This window comes from Colossoma macropomum, unplaced genomic scaffold (genome assembly GCF_904425465.1).
Source record: "Colossoma macropomum unplaced genomic scaffold, Colossoma_macropomum, whole genome shotgun sequence".
NCBI lineage: Eukaryota > Metazoa > Chordata > Actinopteri > Characiformes > Serrasalmidae > Colossoma > Colossoma macropomum.
The window spans coordinates 18306691-18327398 of NW_023494795.1; the positions used below are offsets into that span (position 1 = coordinate 18306691).

Here is a 20708-nt window from a genome sequence, read left to right on the forward strand (position 1 = left end):
TTCGGATGCGTCTGATTTCTGAAGGCTCTATTATGCATTTCCTTTCTGTGTAAGTCTGTCAGCCATCCATTACTTCCATCTGGTCTCGATCACTCTTCTTCTAGTTTCTTTCTTTTTAGTCCTGTCAGTTTTCTGCTCTATTAGTGCAGTCCATCTGTGCTCAGTCCGTCACTTCTTTACTGTGTGTTTGTACTGATCTCCTTGTGTAGATGAGCGCATGTCTTTTCGTGCATCCGGTCATTCCATCTGTCCCACTGTCGTTGGTCTCTAATCATCAAATGGTGATATGTAGCCTCTTTTTGTGTTGATCTGTGGCCCCTTCCCCTGACTCCTCTCTGAAGAGCAGAGTGGAGTTCAGAAGAAGCTGATAGCAGGCAGGTGTGAGATCAAAAACACAGGACACAGTCCAAGTCTTTGTGATCATGGCTTGCATAAGCCAGTCTAACCTAGGCAGCAACCGCACGCTGACAGCACATCACTATCATAAATAAAAATCTCTCCAGGTGTGCGCTAAGCCTTGATACACCCATATGAGCTGAAGGAGTCACCACAACTCCAGCTACAGTGTGTTGAATTCTTGTTCTTATGGCTAAAGAAGAACCGCAGGTAGTTTTTGAGTTACTTATGCATCGTCAGGGGCGATTTAATGCACAGGCTTACCTGAGCTGAAGCCCAAGGGCCCCGGAAAATTCAGATTGGCCCTATTCATTCATTCATTCTTTCATTTATTCTTTCATTCATTCTTTCATTCATTCTTTCATTCATTCTTTTTCTTTTTTATACATGCCTACTTAATCATATGTGGACAGAATATTTATTAAGTTAACTTTTTAAGGTAATGAAATTTGATCTGTTTTCTTTGAGTGCTGTCACTTTTTTATAGTCAATTAAATTATTACCTCCAGTCACTGCGCAGCAACTAGGGACACATCAGTACCGATACTGTTATTGGGTATCGGCCCAATACCGTGATCATTCACTCTTATTCATACTCAGTGGCAGTGAGACTCAAAGTTACTCATTACTTTAAACGTTCTACCTTGGCAGATTCCCACCAGACATACCCTGTGATTTTAGCCCATTTTTAAACCGACACAATCACAACCGCTTCCCCAGTACAGGTGGAGACGTGTAGGCAGATAAGACGCTAACTTTAGCGTCATTTAAGTTCGTGCAGTAATGGAAAGATGTTTAAAGCAGTGCTGGAAGTCAGTGGCAGTTTGAGTTTTTAAACTCTGTGTAACTACACCCATAGGGCCTAGGACCACCTGTAGTCCCAGGGCCCACATGCAAGTTAAAGTGCCCCGTACGTCCTCATTCCCCTTCGTTCATCGTCATTCCAGCTGCAGAGGGGAGGAGGCAGGAAAAAGAATTGATTCTTAGATGCATTGCCACATTCTCTTTATAAATTTTGAATCAATTCACAAAACATCATAATCTGATTTTTGTATAAGCTCTGTGTTCTCTACTGTTTTCTCTAACTTAAGCATATAGCCAGAGACATTATACAGAGGTGTTGTACGCTGGTGTAGCCCAGCAGTTTAGTAGCAAGTGCTTTCTGAGTTGATGTGCGTGTTTTTAAAGTAGGAAGGCACAAAATTATGCAGGGCAGGGGCTGCTCCAGGATCAAGGTACACAAGTGCACACGGTATTGATAGAATCCAAACCCGGGAGACTCGATCTGTTGTCTGGACAGGTGACGTTTATTTGTTGCGCGCGCAGGTTCCAGACACCCAGCCAGCCCCCCTATACAATGGACTGTCACACTTTTATAGCTGGACTGTTGCCAAGTTTAGACCCAGCGTATACAGGACAAGTAACAGGTGTGACAACATGACCATATAAGGAGAAAGACAACAATAGGCAACCTAAAATACAACTTCAAAACACACACACACAACACAGCACATTAACTTCCTTCAGTATAGACCAGGTGGGGACACGCTGCTCCAGAGTGTTCACAGCAGGAGATACTGTGCTATACACTCCAGTGAATACTGAGGGTGTGAATCTCTCCCCCCTCAACAATTTCAGTATAGTTCATCATAGTCCACCATAGTTACAGATTTCACCACAGTTTGATAAAGTTATGTCTGTACAATTTAGAATTATTAAAACTGAATCTGAAAATGTGTCTAGAATTACTGTTTACACAGTATTGATATATAGATGGTAAAACGATACAGCAAGTTTATTGAGTTTTACTTTAAAATGGCCCTGTAACTGTATTTTGTTTAGAGTGAGCTCTTGCTAAACCAAAGATTAGTAGATAGTAATCGGTTGTTGGTGCTGTTGAATGGCCACCTGCAGATCAATACATCACAATGCATAGATGCCTTTTTACACCCCTATCAAATACTGCAGTGCTGTGCTTCTCTTACTCTGGTGCTCTAGGTCTCTCAGTTTTCATTTGGAGCATGCAGTCTAACGTGACAAATGCATGTGCATAATATAGCTGGCTTTGTCTCAATTATGTGTTATTTGATTGTCCTCTCTCTCTCTTCATTTCTACTCATGTTTTTTTGCTCAGTCTGGCCTTCCTCTGTGTCTTTGGGTTGCCACTTTAACTCCAGATGTCTCCCCACCTGCTTGCAGAGACTGGAATACGTCTTAACTGTCCTTTCCCCTCCCTTAATCTCCCTCCCCTCTGAGCCCCTCTGCATTCCTCTGGCAGAAAGCCACATTTGGGTCGGTCTTTACATCTTTGTTCAGTGTGTGCTTGTGTTCCCCTCTTGGGTGTGGCTCTATTGACTTCTTTATTCCTTTCAGGATCTTTCAGTGTAGAAGGTAAAAGAGAAGGATGCCTGTCTTTTGGTTACGAAGATCTCTGTCCTGTCTTTTGGCCCTTGCATTTTTTTGCTAGTGATTCCCTGATAATATGAGCGCTTTCTAACAGTGTAATCTTTCTTTCTTGCAGAAAGAGCAATCCCTTTTGACCACATGATGTACGAACACCTGCAGAAGTGGGGTCCCAGGAAGCAGGAAGTAAAGTTCTTCTTGCGCCATGAGGACTCGCCCACAGAGAGCAGTGACCAAGGTGGGTCCTCTTTTTTTCCTCCAACCCCTGACACTAAAGATGCATCGATGCTGGATTGGTATGTGCATTGCTGTCATTAAACGGTTCTGACATTGGTTAGATGTAGCTGTCCCACAATCAATACTGTTTCTTAGTCATGGTCGTTAGGAATTTCAATTGGTATAATGTAATGCTGAAAACTTCTAGAGCAATATAACTTGAATTTCACAATGCTACAAAGAATATCGATATGTGACTGTTTCCATTATGGTATATTAGCCTCTGCTGCAGTGGTTTTCAAACTGTGGGTCATGAGCCACTGGTGGAGTACCGGCAGTGTTTGCACGAGTGGTTTGAGAAGAAGCTGCATAAATGCAGATGGTTTTTGTTTCTCCCATGAGAGCTGAAGTAAATGAAGCACATTTAGAACTGAAGTAGTAACCACTCCATTTCTGCACTCCCCACTGCAAAATGCTCCCAGGTTAGTGTAGCTTTAAATATGTGCAATAAGCATGGTCAAGTGATTTTAAAGTGCAGTTATTGGACCTTCGAGTGTGTTTTCTGCTGCCTGCTATGATCTACCTGCCTCTAGAAATATGTAAAAATTCAAAATACAATCTTTTTTTGATGCTGTGTCGTGTTTTCATTTAAACTGTTTGATCACAGTATTTAGAGTTCAGAGCTGGTTATTCTGCTAAGCTATCTGACAACATGGATCGCAACAAATAACAGTGATTGTAACGTCCAAAAAAATATTAGTGAAATGTATTAATGTCTTTACAGTAAAGGTAAGAGCTGAATGTATTACATCAAAATACAGAGCAAATAGGTGTTGTCATTATTAATTTTAATTGTCATTATTTTTTCATTCCAAAATCTCGCAAGTATGTAATGGTGTATGCCTAAGCATGTTATATGCTTTTGTCATGGCTTGTCGATGGAAAAAAACAGTATGTTGAGCAAAACTGACTATATATTGGTACTCAGTGTTGAATCTAAGTTTATGCATCCCTGCCTGACACCCACTGTTCCCTAAGGGCTGTTTCACACACGACGATAGTGTGACTGCTACAGCTTGCACGCATTGGCTATTCATACCTATAGTGTTTGCATCTGCAGTGTTGTACAGCATGCAAGTTCTTCCAACATCTATTTTGCAATTTAATAAATAGTAATATCAGTTACTGTACTTTGTTCTTAGCTTGAGCGATATGACTTTAATACAGAATACTGTGATATGTAAACATGATGACGATACTTATGCTATCAGATTTCTATTTCACGTCTGAACAGATAAACACATTCCACTCAGTTATATTTTGGAGGGCTCACTGATTGGTGGTGTGGGTGTTCACAGATTGGGGGCGCTAACAGAAAGAGCAGGAAAATCATATACAGGACAAACTTTAGAAAAACTAAGCATGATAGCTCAGACACGACAAAGAGCCACCCATATCCTAACCACACAATCTTTCACTCCAACATCAGTCTGTCGACTTTGCACTTTCATCTAAACAGGTGTTGTTTTAGCATCAGTTAGCTATAACCATGCTCATAGCATGTTTGGCCTGCTAACTAAGCTCTCTCCCACACACCACAGAACAGGTTCCATATTGGCTTACTGTGACTTTAATTTTGCGCTCTCAGACATTTTTATCGTCTAAATTTGTGTCAACAGAGCACCAATTTTCAGAATCAAGCCTGTACTATGAGTCTGTAGTCTGCTTGGTAAAGTAATATTAAGATGGCCTATCAGGCTGCAGATCCAAACAACTCAGAAAAAGGTATAATTTCGCCCTCTAAGCGGTTGCTTGAGTTTACTTTCACTGATTTCAGTCATTAATTTTAATCATCTAAGCTTGTCGGTGCTTTATAATTTAACATGTTCTGTGGTGGCAGAGCTGTTAGCATGCTAGCAAATCTAATGCTAACCAGCTCCTCTCTCCTAATTAGCAGCACTGTTTAACATTATCAAATGTTCAGTAGATACTTTGACATTTCATAAATGATACCTTGAAAATCATGCACGGTGCTCACTTATTTGATGACTATGTAAAGCGAACTACTTTTTCGCTGGACGAGACAGCAGGAAGCATTATAATTGACTTCAGTCTTCTCAGATTTTACAAATACCCTGGTGAAATGTCAGAAAGGTGTGAAGGTTTGAAAAAATAGGTCCTGCACAAGCCTACTTTGTTCAATAAAAATAATTAGTTAAAGATTTGTTTACCCTCTTTTCTTTTCATCTTTCTTGGGAAATCGTCTCAAGCCTATAGACTTATCAGATAATGTTTATGCAGCACAAAATGTTTTTTCATTTGATAACTGCCATTAATTATAGACTTGTAGCCTCACCACAAGAGGCAGTATGTGTGAAACACCTAATCTCTAATGCACTAGTAGGAGTGCCTTCCATTCATAATACAATAGTGGACTTTTCAATGCTCAATTGGTGTCACCCTAACTGATAAGGGCAAAATACATATTGTGTCAGCTAACTAGAGTAGTCTTCTATCAGGTTATGCAGGGTTATGCTGGCTTTAAGCGCAGCTGTTATGTTATAACATGAAGCAAAGCTTTACCCAGGTTCAGGGTGTTCAGGCTGATGCCATATAATACGGGTCTCTGGCAGCCCTGCTGCTGCTGCAGGGAGCAGAAAAGCGGTTAAGTGATGGTTACATAACTAAGCAGCTTGTTGTGTAATTGGACTGGGTGTCTGTAACCCCCCCAGTGTCCTTTCTACACAGGTTCACCTACACTAGCTCATACACACTTGAACATTTCAGACACGTGCAAAGTTAGCTATGTATTCTGTGTACTGTTATGTGCTGTTCTGTTAACTTTATAGAAAGCATTTATATTGGTTTTGTTTGAATTCAAGCTACAGTGCAGTAGCAGACTACTCATTGAACTAATGCTGGTTTTAAATTAATTATCGAATGCTTAAAACCTTGTATAGCATCTCTTCCCACGTGCCTGCATCTCTAGCTGCCCTGTGCATGTGTTTGGCTTTCACTCTTTTAAAAGAGTGAAATTTTCAAATTGCAAGAGCTGCACTTATAATTATAGCTTGTGAACCACCTGTAGATGAGTTGCACCAGTCAGAGGTAACCAAACACTCAATTAACTGGCAGTTTGGCACACACTGTCCAGTGTTCAAGGCTTAATCTAGAAAAGTGAGTATTCTGCTGTCCTTGGTTAAAACAAAACACAGGCATGAACCTTAATTTGTTGAAAATAATCTATAATAATATAGATTTTAATAATAATTTCAATGGCAGTCGCAGTATTGCTTAGAAAAATTTTCTCCCAAGTCATTCAGCCCTAGTGTGGCTGTGCAGAGCACTCTGGAGCAAAGTTTTGGAGTTTGGGTCCATTGAGCTGGAAGGCATTGTCTCCAGTGGAGGGTGTAAAACAGGCATCACCCTCCACTGCTTGGCCGGCTGTCACACTCCCTTAGAAGGCCTAAGTACTGTCTGCCTGATCACAACCAAAGCCAAGCTCCAATTCTGTCTCTCACTCTGCTTCTCCACTAAGCCAGCGCACTACACGCTCTCTCTCTCTCTTCCCTCTACTCTTTGCCCCTACATTTGGGTCCACATATTAGATCTCTTTGTTGTTTAGTGTTATGGACAGCTTTTACCCAGATGCACTTTATTTGTGTACTGATATATTTGTACTGGGTGTATGTGTAGATATCCTTGCTTTTAAGTCATGTGAATTTTCTGGCATCACTGCACAATGCAAGCTTAACAAGATGTGAAAGATGACTATCTGCCTTACTTTGAAAGAGGGAAAAAAAGGCACCTTGATAAAGCTGATAAAATAAGCTGTGATTCTTCCCTGGGGTGGATGTAACAGCATTCTGTGGACCAGTGTATTTTGTTTTTCTGCCACTGGCATATGCGTGTCGCCAGTGAAACGTGCCAGTAATGAGTACAACACGTCAATCAGCGAGTGAAACCTGTCCGTGTTTTCCCCGTATCTCATTTGAAATGCTAATGTAATGATTAACGTTTGTCATTATTAATGCATTTAAAGAAATCATTTATTTGCCGCTGACTCTTGCTTACCCTGACAAATACTATGTACCAACACATTTTGTTTAGCGCTTATGAGCTCCCAGTAAAGGTTTAACTACAGGCTAGAAGTGTAAATGTCCGCTTAAATATGTAGGCTTTCAGTGTTATTTGAAGAAAACTAACTTGTGGCAGGAGCATTATTTGGAATAGCATGTTGTACATGCGACGGGCCTGGAAGAAACAGACATTTAATATGCTACTTGAATATGCCTGTTATATATCAGTTTGAGTGGCACATGCCAGCGAAGAGTTGAACCTGCCACTGATTCCTGTAACCTACTACGATACAATACACTTTTATTGTCAGAGTTCTCTAAAATTTTTCTTGCTTCATAGTGGCTCCATGGGAGAATAAGGGGTAGGGGGAGGGAAAGATGACAAACTGTCAGACAAACACAAACATTACATGAAACCACAACAGTACACTTTACAGAATTACCCGATTCCACTGTACACCCTGCTACCCAATGTCTGTGAGTTACTACCTGTGCACTTATCAACCACTTATCAGTGTACTAGTGAGTCACTGTCCTGAGATGTTTGTGTTTTTTGTTGTTTGTTTGGCTGGTTATAGGCAAACATCAACAAACAATGACTGATCTTGGAATTAGCTGAGGTTTATTCTGAAAATAATTTCTAGTTGAATACTTGAGAGAGAGAAACAGGATCATGGAAAGTTATAATCCCTCACTTACTTACTTTACGGTTATTGCAACCAACCGCAGTGTAAATAGAAAGGCATTTTGTTAACCTATTCAGTCTTTTCGGACCTCAAAATGCCAGCAGTTATAAAGTGTAATGTCATGGGAAACACAAGGCTATGTGGCATGTGTAATTTTGTATTTATAATGTGTTGTAAATCTTGCAGTGAACCTGGACATAGGGCTTGACAATATGGCAAAAATACAGTATATCTATGCTTGAAAATGTTTTCACAATATACAATACATATCACAGTGTTTTTGTTGTTTTTTTTAAAGTGGCACAGTTAAGTTAGAAAAGACAAAAAAATTACATACTGTGCTGCTCTAACACCAGTTAAACAGGACTAATTATGCTCTCTTAGTAATGAAATGGGCAGTTGTTTAGTGTTTTGTAAGTACTGGCATTATCCACGATATGCTAAGAAAAACAGATTGTGACGAACTTTATCATGATAACGATGAAATATCATATTGCTACCACTACCGGGACTAATTATTAGTGATATTACCTGGAGTTGTTGGATGTTTCCAGTTTTTCTGCATCACTCTTGCCCACCCCAGCCAGGGTTGATCAAATAGTGTTGTGTTTGTGTAAACATATGTAGATTATGGAATTGTTTATTTACCTTGTGTATATAATGTCTCTTTTCTACCACTTTTTTCTAATGCATCCAAATCTCCCTTGTGGGATCAATAAAGTATCAGTTATAAAATTTCTAACACTCTAAAACATAATGATCTGAAACTATGAACTTTTAGTACGTAATATGCTGAAAGAATGTTTGTGAAATTAAAGTACTTTCTCCACCTCAGGCCTGAGCCGAATAATGATGCACGGACCTTAGGCTTTTCAGTTTTTATGAACCTGGTATTATCATGTCAGACAAAGATAAAATTGTCAAATATTATGTGTTTTAACACTTAGTGCTCATGCTTATCTACTGTACGATTGTGTGTGTCTTACACTTTCTTCCTCCGCTTACAGGGAGTCAGCAGTCTCAAGAGCAGGCTAACAGAAGGACTGGAAGCAGCTCGGATAAACACAATGAGAACGGGGTATGCTTATCTCTTGTTTTTGTAAAATTGGTCACCTCTTAAAGGAATGCCTTCTGTATTCAAATGATGTGCATTGATGCATAATGAGTTCTAAAGCACAGTGCAGCTTTGAGAGTCAAGTTTTTGCATGTACATTTAAGCTACTGCATTGCAAGTTCTGTCTATTGTTCTGCAGCTAAAGCAGATCATCTGCCATCACACCCACTACTTCTATACCACAGCGTTTGATTAATGGACTTCTACTGTCAGAGTTATTCATGTTTAAATGAAGCCTCCTTTGACCGCCTATAACTTCAGACTACTTACATGATTAATGTCCAGGTCCTATTTCTAGTTCAGTCATCCGTGTATATACTGTATACAACTCTTGTCACCATCCACTTGGTCTGTCTTGTAGTTCTGCATTATATGACTGATTACTGATGGCTGAAAAGGCACTAGAGTTTTTAGTTGAAGTCACTTGCAGCTGCCTTTGCTGTTCTCTGCTTCCAGGAGATACATTTCCTTTCGTTGCTGAACTTTTATATACTTCTTTACAGGAGTGCTCCACATGCACTCCCTTTCATGGAAATCCCACAGTGTTCGTCCTTTTATTTTTTATTTTTGTCATCCACTTGATGATAAGAGCATCCTTCAACATCACTCTCCCTCCAACCATCTGGCCCAGATTCCGGCAGGGGAAAAGCCATGCTCCAGGAAGCATAACTAATTTTACCTTAAGGGATGAACATGCAGTGCTGCAGACTAGCAGTGCTGGAGATAAGAGTCTCCTTATGAGCCTCAGACAATTATATAGCATACGCTGATTTTGCAGCCCCCACTTTCCATCTTTGTTTCTCTCTCTGCTGCTCTGTTGTCACTGTTCCCTTGAGGGAAAGAATGACAGACCACAAAAGACACACTCCACTACCTCTGCTTGCGGTGGTTAGCAAGGGAACTGATTAACAACGATGCACTAGCTGCAGCCATTCAGGCATGGACACCCACCTCACTGTTTTTTTAATACTCTGCTGTGACTGGCAGGCCTACTTAAGACTTCAGCTACTGTGTATACCTGCCTGCCTGGTCAGACGTGCGGTTTATTTTCTCTGTGTTGCCTTTCACATCCTAATGCGGGTCAATCCTCATACCAGGGCTGTCCTAGTACAAATCTGAAGTGCTGTGTAACTGGAGAGCATGGTGGATCAGGCCATAAAAGGCCTGAATATCACCTGATTTGTAGAGATGCGCCGAATTCTGGGCGGATATGCCCAAATGTTTAACACAGCTGCAGCGGATGCCAATAAACACACATTTAGAAGATGCAGAAATTGAGACTACAGTACTATGCAAAAGTTAGGGACCACCCCTTTATTTGTTCAATGGCCAGTTAAAACAGCTATGGACAAGTTGGACAAAAACATATTAGACCAAATATTATACATAAGACAGCTAGATATAATATCAGATTTTTTAGTCTATAGTGTGTCCACACTGCCTTTCTTGTAGAAGACTTGTTTTTCAGATAAATCTACAGGGTTAATTTTCCACACCTCTAAAGTCTGAGAAGTTGGTTTTATTTTCTGCTTTTCTTGATCCAACTTAATCCCAGACATGTTAAGTGTTGTTGAGGTCTGAGCTCTGGGGTGGCCAGTCCATTGTTCTGAGAACACCAGCATTTTTATATTTGTATTCTCATAGTTATAGGATTAACAGGAACACTTGTGGATTTTTTTCCAGATCTGAAGCAAGAGTGAATCTTGACTTTCCTTAAGATTGAAGTACTGTTTATCTGATGGTGACAGTTTTGGTCAACCAGGTCTTGCACAGTTGTTAGGTGTCCCATTTTCACTGTAATGTTTAATATTTTTTTACTCCAGAGGTTACGTGAATTTTTTTTTTTTTTATTTAAAACAAATGTGGCGAAAATGTATAGTGTTCTACTTGTGTTATATTTGATGACAAATAGTAATAACTTTTATAGGACAAGTTGAAAGCACATGAGCATTTCACCTCTGAGGAGATGGTGATTTTGGTGTAATTTTGCCTATTGATAATTAGTCTGTAGGAAGATGTGTCTTTCGTGGGTAGTTTAATTTAGTCTCAGTCCAGCCTATTATACTGGATCAATCTACAGAATAGGCCAACAGTATATTTGCTTTGTGCGTATTTGCTTTACAGTTGTTTCACAGTTTTAAAATATGATGTCCTTTAGAACACCCTTAGGAAGTGATGTGTGTTTTACAGTAAGTCTGAACATCAGAGCCTGTGTTGGTAGTGAGTTTCACTCTGAGACAGAGTCAGTGGTCTGTCCTTCAAGGCTGCTATATTTGTTTTGACTTGTTAATCGGATGACGCCTTGCTTGTTGGGCAACTCCTAGAAGCTTGCCATAGTGCCCCCCCCACCCCAAACACAATCAAGCTCAGTTTTGCACACCTCCATGCTTAAAGCTGTACACCCTTAATGCAAGCCTCAAGCCTAACCTCAGCCGGCACACAAACATCACTCTTGGCTCTGTTTGGGTTCAACAGTAGTACAATGTGTGGCAGGTTGACCTCATAACAGACAGACCCTGTTTTGGTTTTGTTGTCTGGTTGCTCCTTTATAATTTGGGGGATTACACCAGTTTCATGACATAACAGCCTTTAAGAGGATCAGTGTCCTTGTTATCCCCCCGGCTTTGCTAGAGCGGGGCTGTCCTCTGCCCCTCTGCCCCTTCATCCAGGCACAACCTTCTGAGAAAACGGCAGGCATACCTTTTCTCGCACATATTTTCACAGTGGGTGAAAGGCATTTCATGATTTGGTTTAATTTGATTTTAAATCAGGGTGCCAAGAAATAATTATAAAACAATTCTTTACATACCTTGATTCCCCTCCCAGCACACTTTATTGCATTTATTAGCCTTTATTTTGTATGCCTGTATTTCATCAACTAAAAAGGTTAAACTACACAAACTAAAGAAAGTTAACAACCAGAGTATTTGACCTTTTCATATATTGTCACTGTCACAACAAAACATTGTGTCTCCAAAATGATAGCTTTACAAGAAATTTTACGTTATTAACTTTTAAATAAAATTAATGGAACAAGTTTTTGTCATTTTGGAGCAATTCTGTTGTTCCAATATCATGAAATTAACACATCGTAAAGAGCAGCTGACTCTTTCGCATCCTGTTTAAAAAAAAAAATAAAAAATCAAGACAGGTTTTGTTTGACGGCCACGTTATGTATCATAGAGTTCTTACTATATTAGCCTACAGTGTTGATTTTTATCAGAATAGTGTTGATTTTTCATTTAAGAATCAGTCATTTTTCCTATTCCTACTACTCAGCCTTTCAAACAGGGTAATCCCTGTGCACAAGCTCAATGTAAAGGGGAGTTACCTGTTCCTCTTCATGTGCTAGTGGGTGGTCTCCTTTCTTACATTGCCCTCTCATCGTCTTATTCTCTTGCACTCCCCACCCCTCAGGCCTTGTCATAGGGGCAGTGTGGCCTGGATGCATTGGAGCGTAGTTGTGTGTGCTGGGGGCTCTATGAGTGGAGCTCGTCTTGCCCAGCTTGAGTAACCCCCCCGCACCCACTCCCTTCTCTTCTCTCTCCCTTTCTGACTTCCCTCCCTATCGCTTTTTGCCATCTCTATCCATCTCTCCATCCCTCATATTCAGCTCAGCAGACCTGACACCCACACAGGCAGGATTTGCGTGAGGTAAGACTGCTTTGGATCTAGAGAAGACGAGCATGTTTCACATCATGCGCTATTGAATGTGCCCAACACTGCAGCTTAATTCACTTATATGCTAAAGCAAACTGATTAATTTGGCTATAAATGTTTGTTTTTAGTCTATACTGTGCAAAATTATGCTATTTTGGATCTCTGAGAGATGAGCCTGTGCTCTCGTTTGCTTTAGAGTTGCAGTATCCAGCCAGGGCAGTTGCTCATGTGTGTGAAACATGCTGTCCGTCACGAACAGAGCTGTGGAGCTGCAGAACTCTGCACTGTGTGGGCAGTGTAACCAGTGTAACTGACAGAGTTGAAGCTGTAGTTCTATCTATGTGGGCAGCTTCTCTCTGCAGGGATTACATGTTCCAGTCTTTGCTTTCTTTTATTTTTCCTCTGATCCCCCTCAAATCTCTTACCATGCTCAAACTAGCAAAGCAGAGAATACAAAAGACAATTTAGTCTTAAGTAATAGTGAGATTTTGTGTTTCCTGTAGCTTTTTTGACTTTATTATTATTTAAGTATTATATTTTCATCAGTGTTAATAGTCAAGCCCCTTATTTCTTTGGCAATCATTAGATTTTGTCACTGTGGACACAATACTCGTGTTTATTAAGTTCTGTTTATGCATGTGGTATACAAGCGTTTGTGCCCTTCTGGAGCTGTATTACACAAAGTTCCTATTTTTTTGTCTTAAGATCTGACGGGTCAAGATAAGATTACTCGCAAATTCATATTACAGAAACAAATCTGAATGTAGGCATTTTGTCTTATCTTACAGCATCTTATCTCAAGCTAGGAAAACTTAAACTACTTCATTGAAGTTGCCAGCTGAGTATTAGGGATGTCATGGCTGTTACCATGTAACCAACCATGCGTGCACAGCTGAAACATAAACACGTAATTAAAATAATGTTAAAAAAACGAAAGTTACAGGTACCGTTACCGCTGTGAAAAAAGGACAAACTGAAGTGCAATAAACTGGAAGTTAATAATATTGTGTCAGTGCTTTGTGCTGTTGAATAGTGTTGTCGCTCCCAGTTTCTTAGTTTCCCAAATGCTTTACGCGCTAACATTAATTCTCCTAACTGAATTTCCTCATTATTCACCACCACCGTCACTATAATATTTTATTTGACGAGTTTTCATCAGCAATAACAAACGAAGGTACTAAGAGAGACCGGTGGAGATCATATGTGCTGTGTCTGGGATTTATAAAAGTTAGGGGAAAAACAAACATCTCAATTCAAACCACCATTTCACAATATGAATAATATGATGTCATTATGCTAGTAGTGAACTATGCTGCGTAAAAACAACAGAAACGGACAGTTAAAACAGATGTTGGGACGCTACTGGGGTTGTCTTAAAGTTAGGATAGCATTTAGGATTTTTTTTGTAGTTAGGATGTTTCTGTAATACTGTTTTCTTATCTGGAGTTAGGATAAGATTATGAACTTAAGAACTTCTGTTCTGTAACAGTTAATGTCCTAAATTCAGTCCTAACTGAAGTTGTCGTAAATTCAGTTCTAACTGAACTTGTCATGATGACTTAACAGATAAGATTTCGGAGTTAATATATTTCTGTAATACGGCCCCTGGTCAAGCACGGATTATCCCAACATCCCTGCATCTTTGTATGCTTTACTATGATCTGTGCTGCTCTTGGATCAAATGACTTCTGCTCTGAGATAAACCCATGTATGGAAAGAGGATTATGATGTTTCCATACCTTAAGTGCAATTGCTGGACATAACTTAAAGACGCCCATGTGGAACCTAAAGGATGAAGCTAGCCTCAGCTAAGAATTACCCATGTTTGATTGTACCAGATTCATCATTTGTTGGCGGCTGCAGTTAATATGTCTACATCTTACTTTGTGCAGATGCTCCATGCCGAAAAAGTAATGTCCTGCAGTATTTACAGCCTGGTTTGGGTGGTGCAAGTTTTGTGTATGCACAAAAATGGTGTGTATGGTATATTTTTTACAGAATGAAGCAGATTTAGTGGGCTAGTCAGCAGCCCACTGCTCAGTCAGGCCTTCAGTTGAATAGCCTGGTTGGCATTTCTCAAGGAACGATTTCTCACACTGTTCCTTTCTATTTTAATCTGAACATAATCAGTGTAAACGTTTACTAAATATATCTTAAAGGAGCTGTTTGTGAATAAAAATATGTTGCATCTTGCTATGATTATCAGGTGAAAAATGTTTACTTGTGTAGGTGGTCTTGTCAGGCTGTATTTTTATTATCAAATAATCTTACTCCATCTACTCTCTGTGTGCAGGCAGAGGACTGTAGGTATCTATGGGATAAGCAAACAAATGCCCTCGTTCCTCTTGATGAACTAAGCACTCCAGTTTTATATGCTCCACAGAACATGGCCTTGGGCTGAAGGGAGAGAGCGAGCTGCTTCTAACAGGCTCTACCCACTGACCTGCTTCTTTTGTAATTTATTGAATGAGCCACTCAGAGTTGGATTACTGCTTGCATATGTGAGGGAGGAACAGAGTAAGAAGTCCCCTCGGGCTTATGTGCTTGACCTCTTGGTTATGAAAAGCAGTACCCCCAAGGTGCACTATAAACTGCACAGCCTATCGCTTATTCGCCCAGAATTTTGTTATTTATTATATTTGTTATTTAATGTTATTTAAGTGAACCTCAGCTGTGCCTGTATTTGGTTTCCAAACTTTGATTACTGTTTAAACAAGCATTGGGTTTCATTCCTATACTGACACCTGCAGTCCTAAGCTACTTTCCAGTTCCCCAGAAATGCCCAGCAGTATTTACACAACTGTGTCTGGTAAAGTAGAAAAAGAGAGCAAGAGGTCAGGCCAGTGCAAGACCTCGACTTCGCTCAACAGAGACCATTGAAAAGCTAAACGTGGAGGGATTTTTTTTTTTTCTTAAGCACCAGCCTCAGGATATACAGATAACCCAATCACCCTGATGTGTATGCTGTTCCTTGTACAGCATAGCCATGGAGACGATTGCTTTAGTGGTCCGCGTGATGCTGAGATCTACAGAGTCTGCTGTGTGCACAAACACAGACTGACATAGTTGCCCTTTAAGCCTTGAATTGCTCCCCGCACAAATTGAGTCATTTCTGTAGTAATGAAATTTGGAGGCTTGCCATGGAGCACGCCCTGATGAGAACTGCACAGAGAGCAGTGTGTGTCATTATTGATCATGAACTCGGCTAAACTACGCTGAGATAGGCATGAACTTTAAAAAAAGGTATGAACTGGAACTATATGCCCACGCTTTCTTTTCTCTTTTGGCTTTTTGTTGAGTGTAAGATGATTTTACAAGAAGAAACTATACCTGGATGAAGGCTTTACCTTTTGTAGTAGTCATATGACTGATTGTTAGGTTAAGACAGTACAGAGCAGTGGATTAATATCTAGTGAAAGCAGCTTTTGCACTATTTTTTTGGGACCAAAAAGTTTAGTCTGCAATGTTGATGGTCTGTAATTTAGCTAGTTAAAAAATCTGATGTATAGCTCTGAAGCATGGTTCAAAGTAAAGTTGCTTTTTGAATTTAAAAGGTGAATTTTACAGATTTTTCGAAAAATCTGCATAATTCAGTCATTGAGATGAGTGTTTTGATGTGAAATGAGTTCCAGAGGAACTTTACTACATGGATTTCTTTATGGTGGCATTGATAGAAACCAGGGGCCGCAATGTCTACAAAATTGTTTTCCTTGGAGAGGGTTTGCCTTTCAACTTTCTCTTGCATGGATTTTAAACAGTGTACTTCACGCCAAAAGCTTGTCAAAACTGTTATAAAACAGTGTCTCAGGCAGTGGATTCATGAATGACTAAAATTCATTGCATCAACACAGTTTTGCTTTTGGCAGTAGTTGTATTGATGTAAGATTTTATTCGTGTGAAAATGGACAGATTGTTACGTACAGAGAAACAAATAGCACATCACTTTTCTTGTTATTTTAATACGTTAACACAATGTTTTTATTTTTTATTATTTTTTTTCTGGCCGTCTATCACCCCCAAAAAATCTTTTGGTCTTACATGGCCATCTCGTTCTAAAAGCTATGCCCCTTTCAGTCTTTGAGGGCCACACTGTGCTGTTTTGTTATTCAGCTCAAGCCAGGCTTGTTAATTAGCCATGATGTGACTCAGGTGGACGGAAAACATAAAATGTTGGAATACAAAACTGGAGCTGGGGAAATGCTGGCTTGGGAAAGAAAGACTATTCAGATTTATGCAAATATGGAAATGCTTCTGGTAATCGTAGCGATTCTGAATATCAAAAGTGAAAAGTATATGTTTAAAACTCTCTCATCTTCTATCTACATTCATGTAATATGTGCTTGAGTTCAAGGGCTATTTCAGTCCCCCTTTTTATAAACTATGATTAAATTGAACCTTTGCCTTTTGATAAAATAAACTGTGCTTGGAGCGTACACAGTGTTCCTAGCCAATTTGAGAGGGCGAATAATGAATGACAAGTGCAAGAGGGAAAGATTAGAGCTGCATTCAAACTGCAAGCTAGCAAAGAGTCAGGAGTAGATGTACTTGAATCCTTTGAGTCTTTCAGCAAGAAAGCAAAAATCAGACGTAATAACACTGGCTGCTAGTAATGTTGCACTGAAAATGAAGAGTTCAATTTGTCACGCTGATGTAAAATGACACAGGACCCGAGTCGCTCTTGCCCCCCCGGATAAATCCGCTGGCTATTTTTTCACTGATTGCTAATCGTTAGTGAGTGCTGTTTAGTGCTGGTGAGAGTAGAGAAGAGGAGTGAGGGGAGGGGGGAGTCACAGACTCCATACTAGTCGGTGGGAGAGAGGCGCTGCTTTACCGCACAGAGACGAGCTCATGCTTTACTGCCTTAATTTATGGTGTGTTTGAAAACGCATTTGGGAGACTTTACATTGGAGGATATACGGCTGCGAGATGGAATTGAAACACGTGGAGGCAGTGCAGGAATTAACAACTGCGGGACAATGCAGCAAAATAAAAGTGCGCTCTTGCAGAATAACGTGGGGAAATTCTCAGCAGGTACAGTCTTTTGTTGCACCGTGCATATGCTTTGCAGATGTACAACTATATTGGAGACTCTTTTAGTGGTGAAAATTCTCAAAATACCCACAAGTTTGATAACCCTTATATTTTCCAAGGTGTTTAATCTACGTTGTCATCTTTGATACTGTACATATGCAGTTGCTGTAAGATATCTTTTCAAGTTATGTCATATTTGTTAAATAATACTCACAAACAAGCAGTTGTACTGAAACAGTGATTGAGTGAATATGCTCACCTACTGCTCAGCACTTGAGCTCCCGTAACTAGGCTTTAAAGCCTGTCTAGGTTGTATTTCATAGTTGTTGCCATGCAGGCTTTTTTATCATGACAAGCACATAATTGGGAGGGGAAAGATGGAGAAGTTACAGGACAGAGAATGTAGGATATTTATACGCTGCACACTTGGCCATTATTGGCCAGTGGCATTCTGACATTTCTTATTATGACAAATGACAACACAGTACCACCAATGAATTATATGCATAAATGATCAGGTTATTAGTTTGGCCAAAGATAGATTTAGCCACTGGCTGTAGGTGACCCAGCAATGCTACTGTGCCAACATTTGTGTGAGAGTTGTATGTTGATAAATTACTGCACTAAAACAGTGAGTCATTGCACTTCAGCAAACACCAGAATTGTATGATTTTATGAGCAGATCTTTTGAGTTTACATAACTCGGTGCCATTGACTGGATCAGTAATTACTACAGCATGAGAGCTAAAGTGTCAGGGAACTTCAAAAGAGAAAAATCTGCTTCTGTTTTTCTGTGTATGTATTTCCTTTCTGAGCTTTTCCTGTAATGTTTTGAATGGAACCTACACAAACATACACATTCTGTCTCACACCATGTAACAGATATAGTAGTTAATAGGAATGCACCGGTATAGGAATTGTGGGATTATGCTGATACCCGGGATTTTTCTTGTACATATCTACCAAAACAGCTACATATACATTTTATAAAATATAAATGGGACTCAATCCATACACTTTAGCATTAGAGATTCATAACATATATGTGTATAGTTTTAAATGTCACATTTTAGCACAGTCGCTAAATATCGGTCAGATCTAAATGTCCCTAGTAGTCAGTCAAAGACAGCTAATGCTGGATGTCATTTAACACTGACTGACCTATGGTGTTCAATCCAAAGTTTAGCATAGTTCAGATTTTGGCACCATGGCTAAACTGGCTTGACCCTGGTTTTCACACTTACATAACTTCTGCAAACTTTCCACTCTGCCCAACTTCCTCTTTCACGCTATCTGAATGCACTTATGGGTTCTAGTTAGGTCAGCCCAGCTGAGCAGTTGGTTGGTGGCATTTTAGGAAGTAGAATGTTGGATCTGTTAGCATATCCAATTACAGAGCAGCTGTGAGAAGAACTGCTGCAAAACTCAGACCTGGTAACATTAAGGTAATTAAAGTGTGAGCATAGCAGTCAGTTTGGTCAAGGCAAACTTGAGATGAGCTTATTGAATGGCCAACCAAAGGATGGAACACCAGGGGTAAGGGAAACCTTTTCCTCCATGATTCTTGTTCTTACATTTTGATGTGAAGAACTAACTGTGAGATAAGAATCTCTTGTTCAAACAGCCAGCCCATATCCGCCTTTTAGCATACCCAGGCAGATTTTTGATTGTCTGGACAGCAAAAAACACACAATCAGATTCTTGCTAATCTGATACTGACACCTACGTCATTACCACAGCAACCCATGCAGATAGGTTGGTGATGTCTGACACACAAATCAGATCTGATCACCTGCGAGTAACAGTGCGGACAGTCATCTCAAAAGATCTGATTTGAGAAACAAATCTGATTTATCTGCTGCCTGAACATAGCCCTAGTGGCTTCATGGTGACTACCAGGAAAAGGAATGTGGATGGCTTTCAGGGTATTACAGTAATGGGATGTTGATACAGCAGGCATTTTAGGTGTTATCCGGACTAATTTTTTGGCTTGCCGTGTCGTTGAGGCTGCTACTGTTGTCTTTCTTCATTTCGCTCATACCTTCACCCTGACTTTGCAGCACACAGTGGGGAAAGAATTGATCACCTATCAGCTCGGCCAACTCATAACTTCAACTAGTCAGCCTCCAGAACCTTCTCACTCATCAATAACTTTCGGTGCCAAAGACTCTCAAGCTGCTGGAGAGACATGGCCAATGTCCAAGGAAGCTCTGCTTCATTTTTTGATACTTTGATAGCCCTGTATGTTTTAGCATTGCTGGTATCCCTGACTTTAAGACTCTTGAGTCTGAACTGCTGCTTCAGCTACTTCAGTCTATATTGCACTTCATCCAAGCAATTGTATGTTCTCTGAATTAGCTTGTTAGTGTTGATTTATTTTTTATTTTTTTTTACTAAATCTTCATTGCATGGCAGTTCTGCTCTGCTACCATGACGACAGCGCAGTGATAGGCACGGTGACTGACAGCTCGCTCTAATCGGCCAGAATGCAGAGTGACAGAGTGTGTGGGCCTGCTTTCTGTCTCTCGCGCGGACCTGTTTACCCACTCTCAGCTGAAAAACAGAGCCATTCCTCTCCCTGATGAGCTCAGCACAGAGCAGAGCAGGCCTACGCTAGCATTAGCACTCTGACTATAATTAAGCCGTGAGTGTTTACGCAGCCACAGGTCATTTCGCACCCTGTTCTCACTACACTGAGCACTGCAGAGCAGACATCAGAGCACTTTCTCCCCCTCCTCCCTCTTTCTCCCTCTCTTTAGCCTCACTTTCTTTTTCTGTCTTTCTTTTTTCTTTATTTTCCTCCCTTTTTCTCTGTCTCTTTTTCTCTTTCTCCCACACTACCACTGTCTTTTTACTGCTCCCTCTCTTGTTTGTTCTCTCTATCTCTCTGGCTCTCTCTCTTTCTCTGTCCTTCCCTTTTCTTTTTCATTTTCTGTCTAACCTCTCTCACTCTCTCACGCTCTCTCCTTCTCTCACTCTCGCTCTCTCTCCTTCTCTCGCTCTCTCTACCCTTCTCTTGCTCTCTCTCGCTCTCCCCCTCTTTATCTCCCCCCACTCTTGCAGTTACCTTTTTTCCTCCCTCAATTTTTCTCCCTCTTTCTTCCTCTCTTTTGCCTTCCTTTC

At 40.3% G+C, this 20708-nt stretch overlaps 1 protein-coding gene across 4 annotated transcripts in view; it reads left to right on the top strand.

The window, feature by feature from the left end:
* The window catches only part of ppp1r13bb (protein phosphatase 1, regulatory subunit 13Bb), a 59868-nt gene that overhangs the window by 21153 nt on the left and 18007 nt on the right, over window positions 1–20708 (top strand). For 3 of the 4 annotated variants that reach the window (XM_036581706.1, XM_036581708.1, XM_036581707.1), the window contains exons 4-5: window positions 2918–3037; window positions 8788–8858. In XM_036581706.1, coding sequence (XP_036437599.1) covers window positions 2918–3037; window positions 8788–8858 — 191 coding nt within the window. Of the gene's footprint in view, window positions 1–2917; window positions 3038–8787; window positions 8859–17330; window positions 17586–20708 lie in introns of those variants that run through there. The other variant, XM_036581709.1, reaches the window with a different exon arrangement.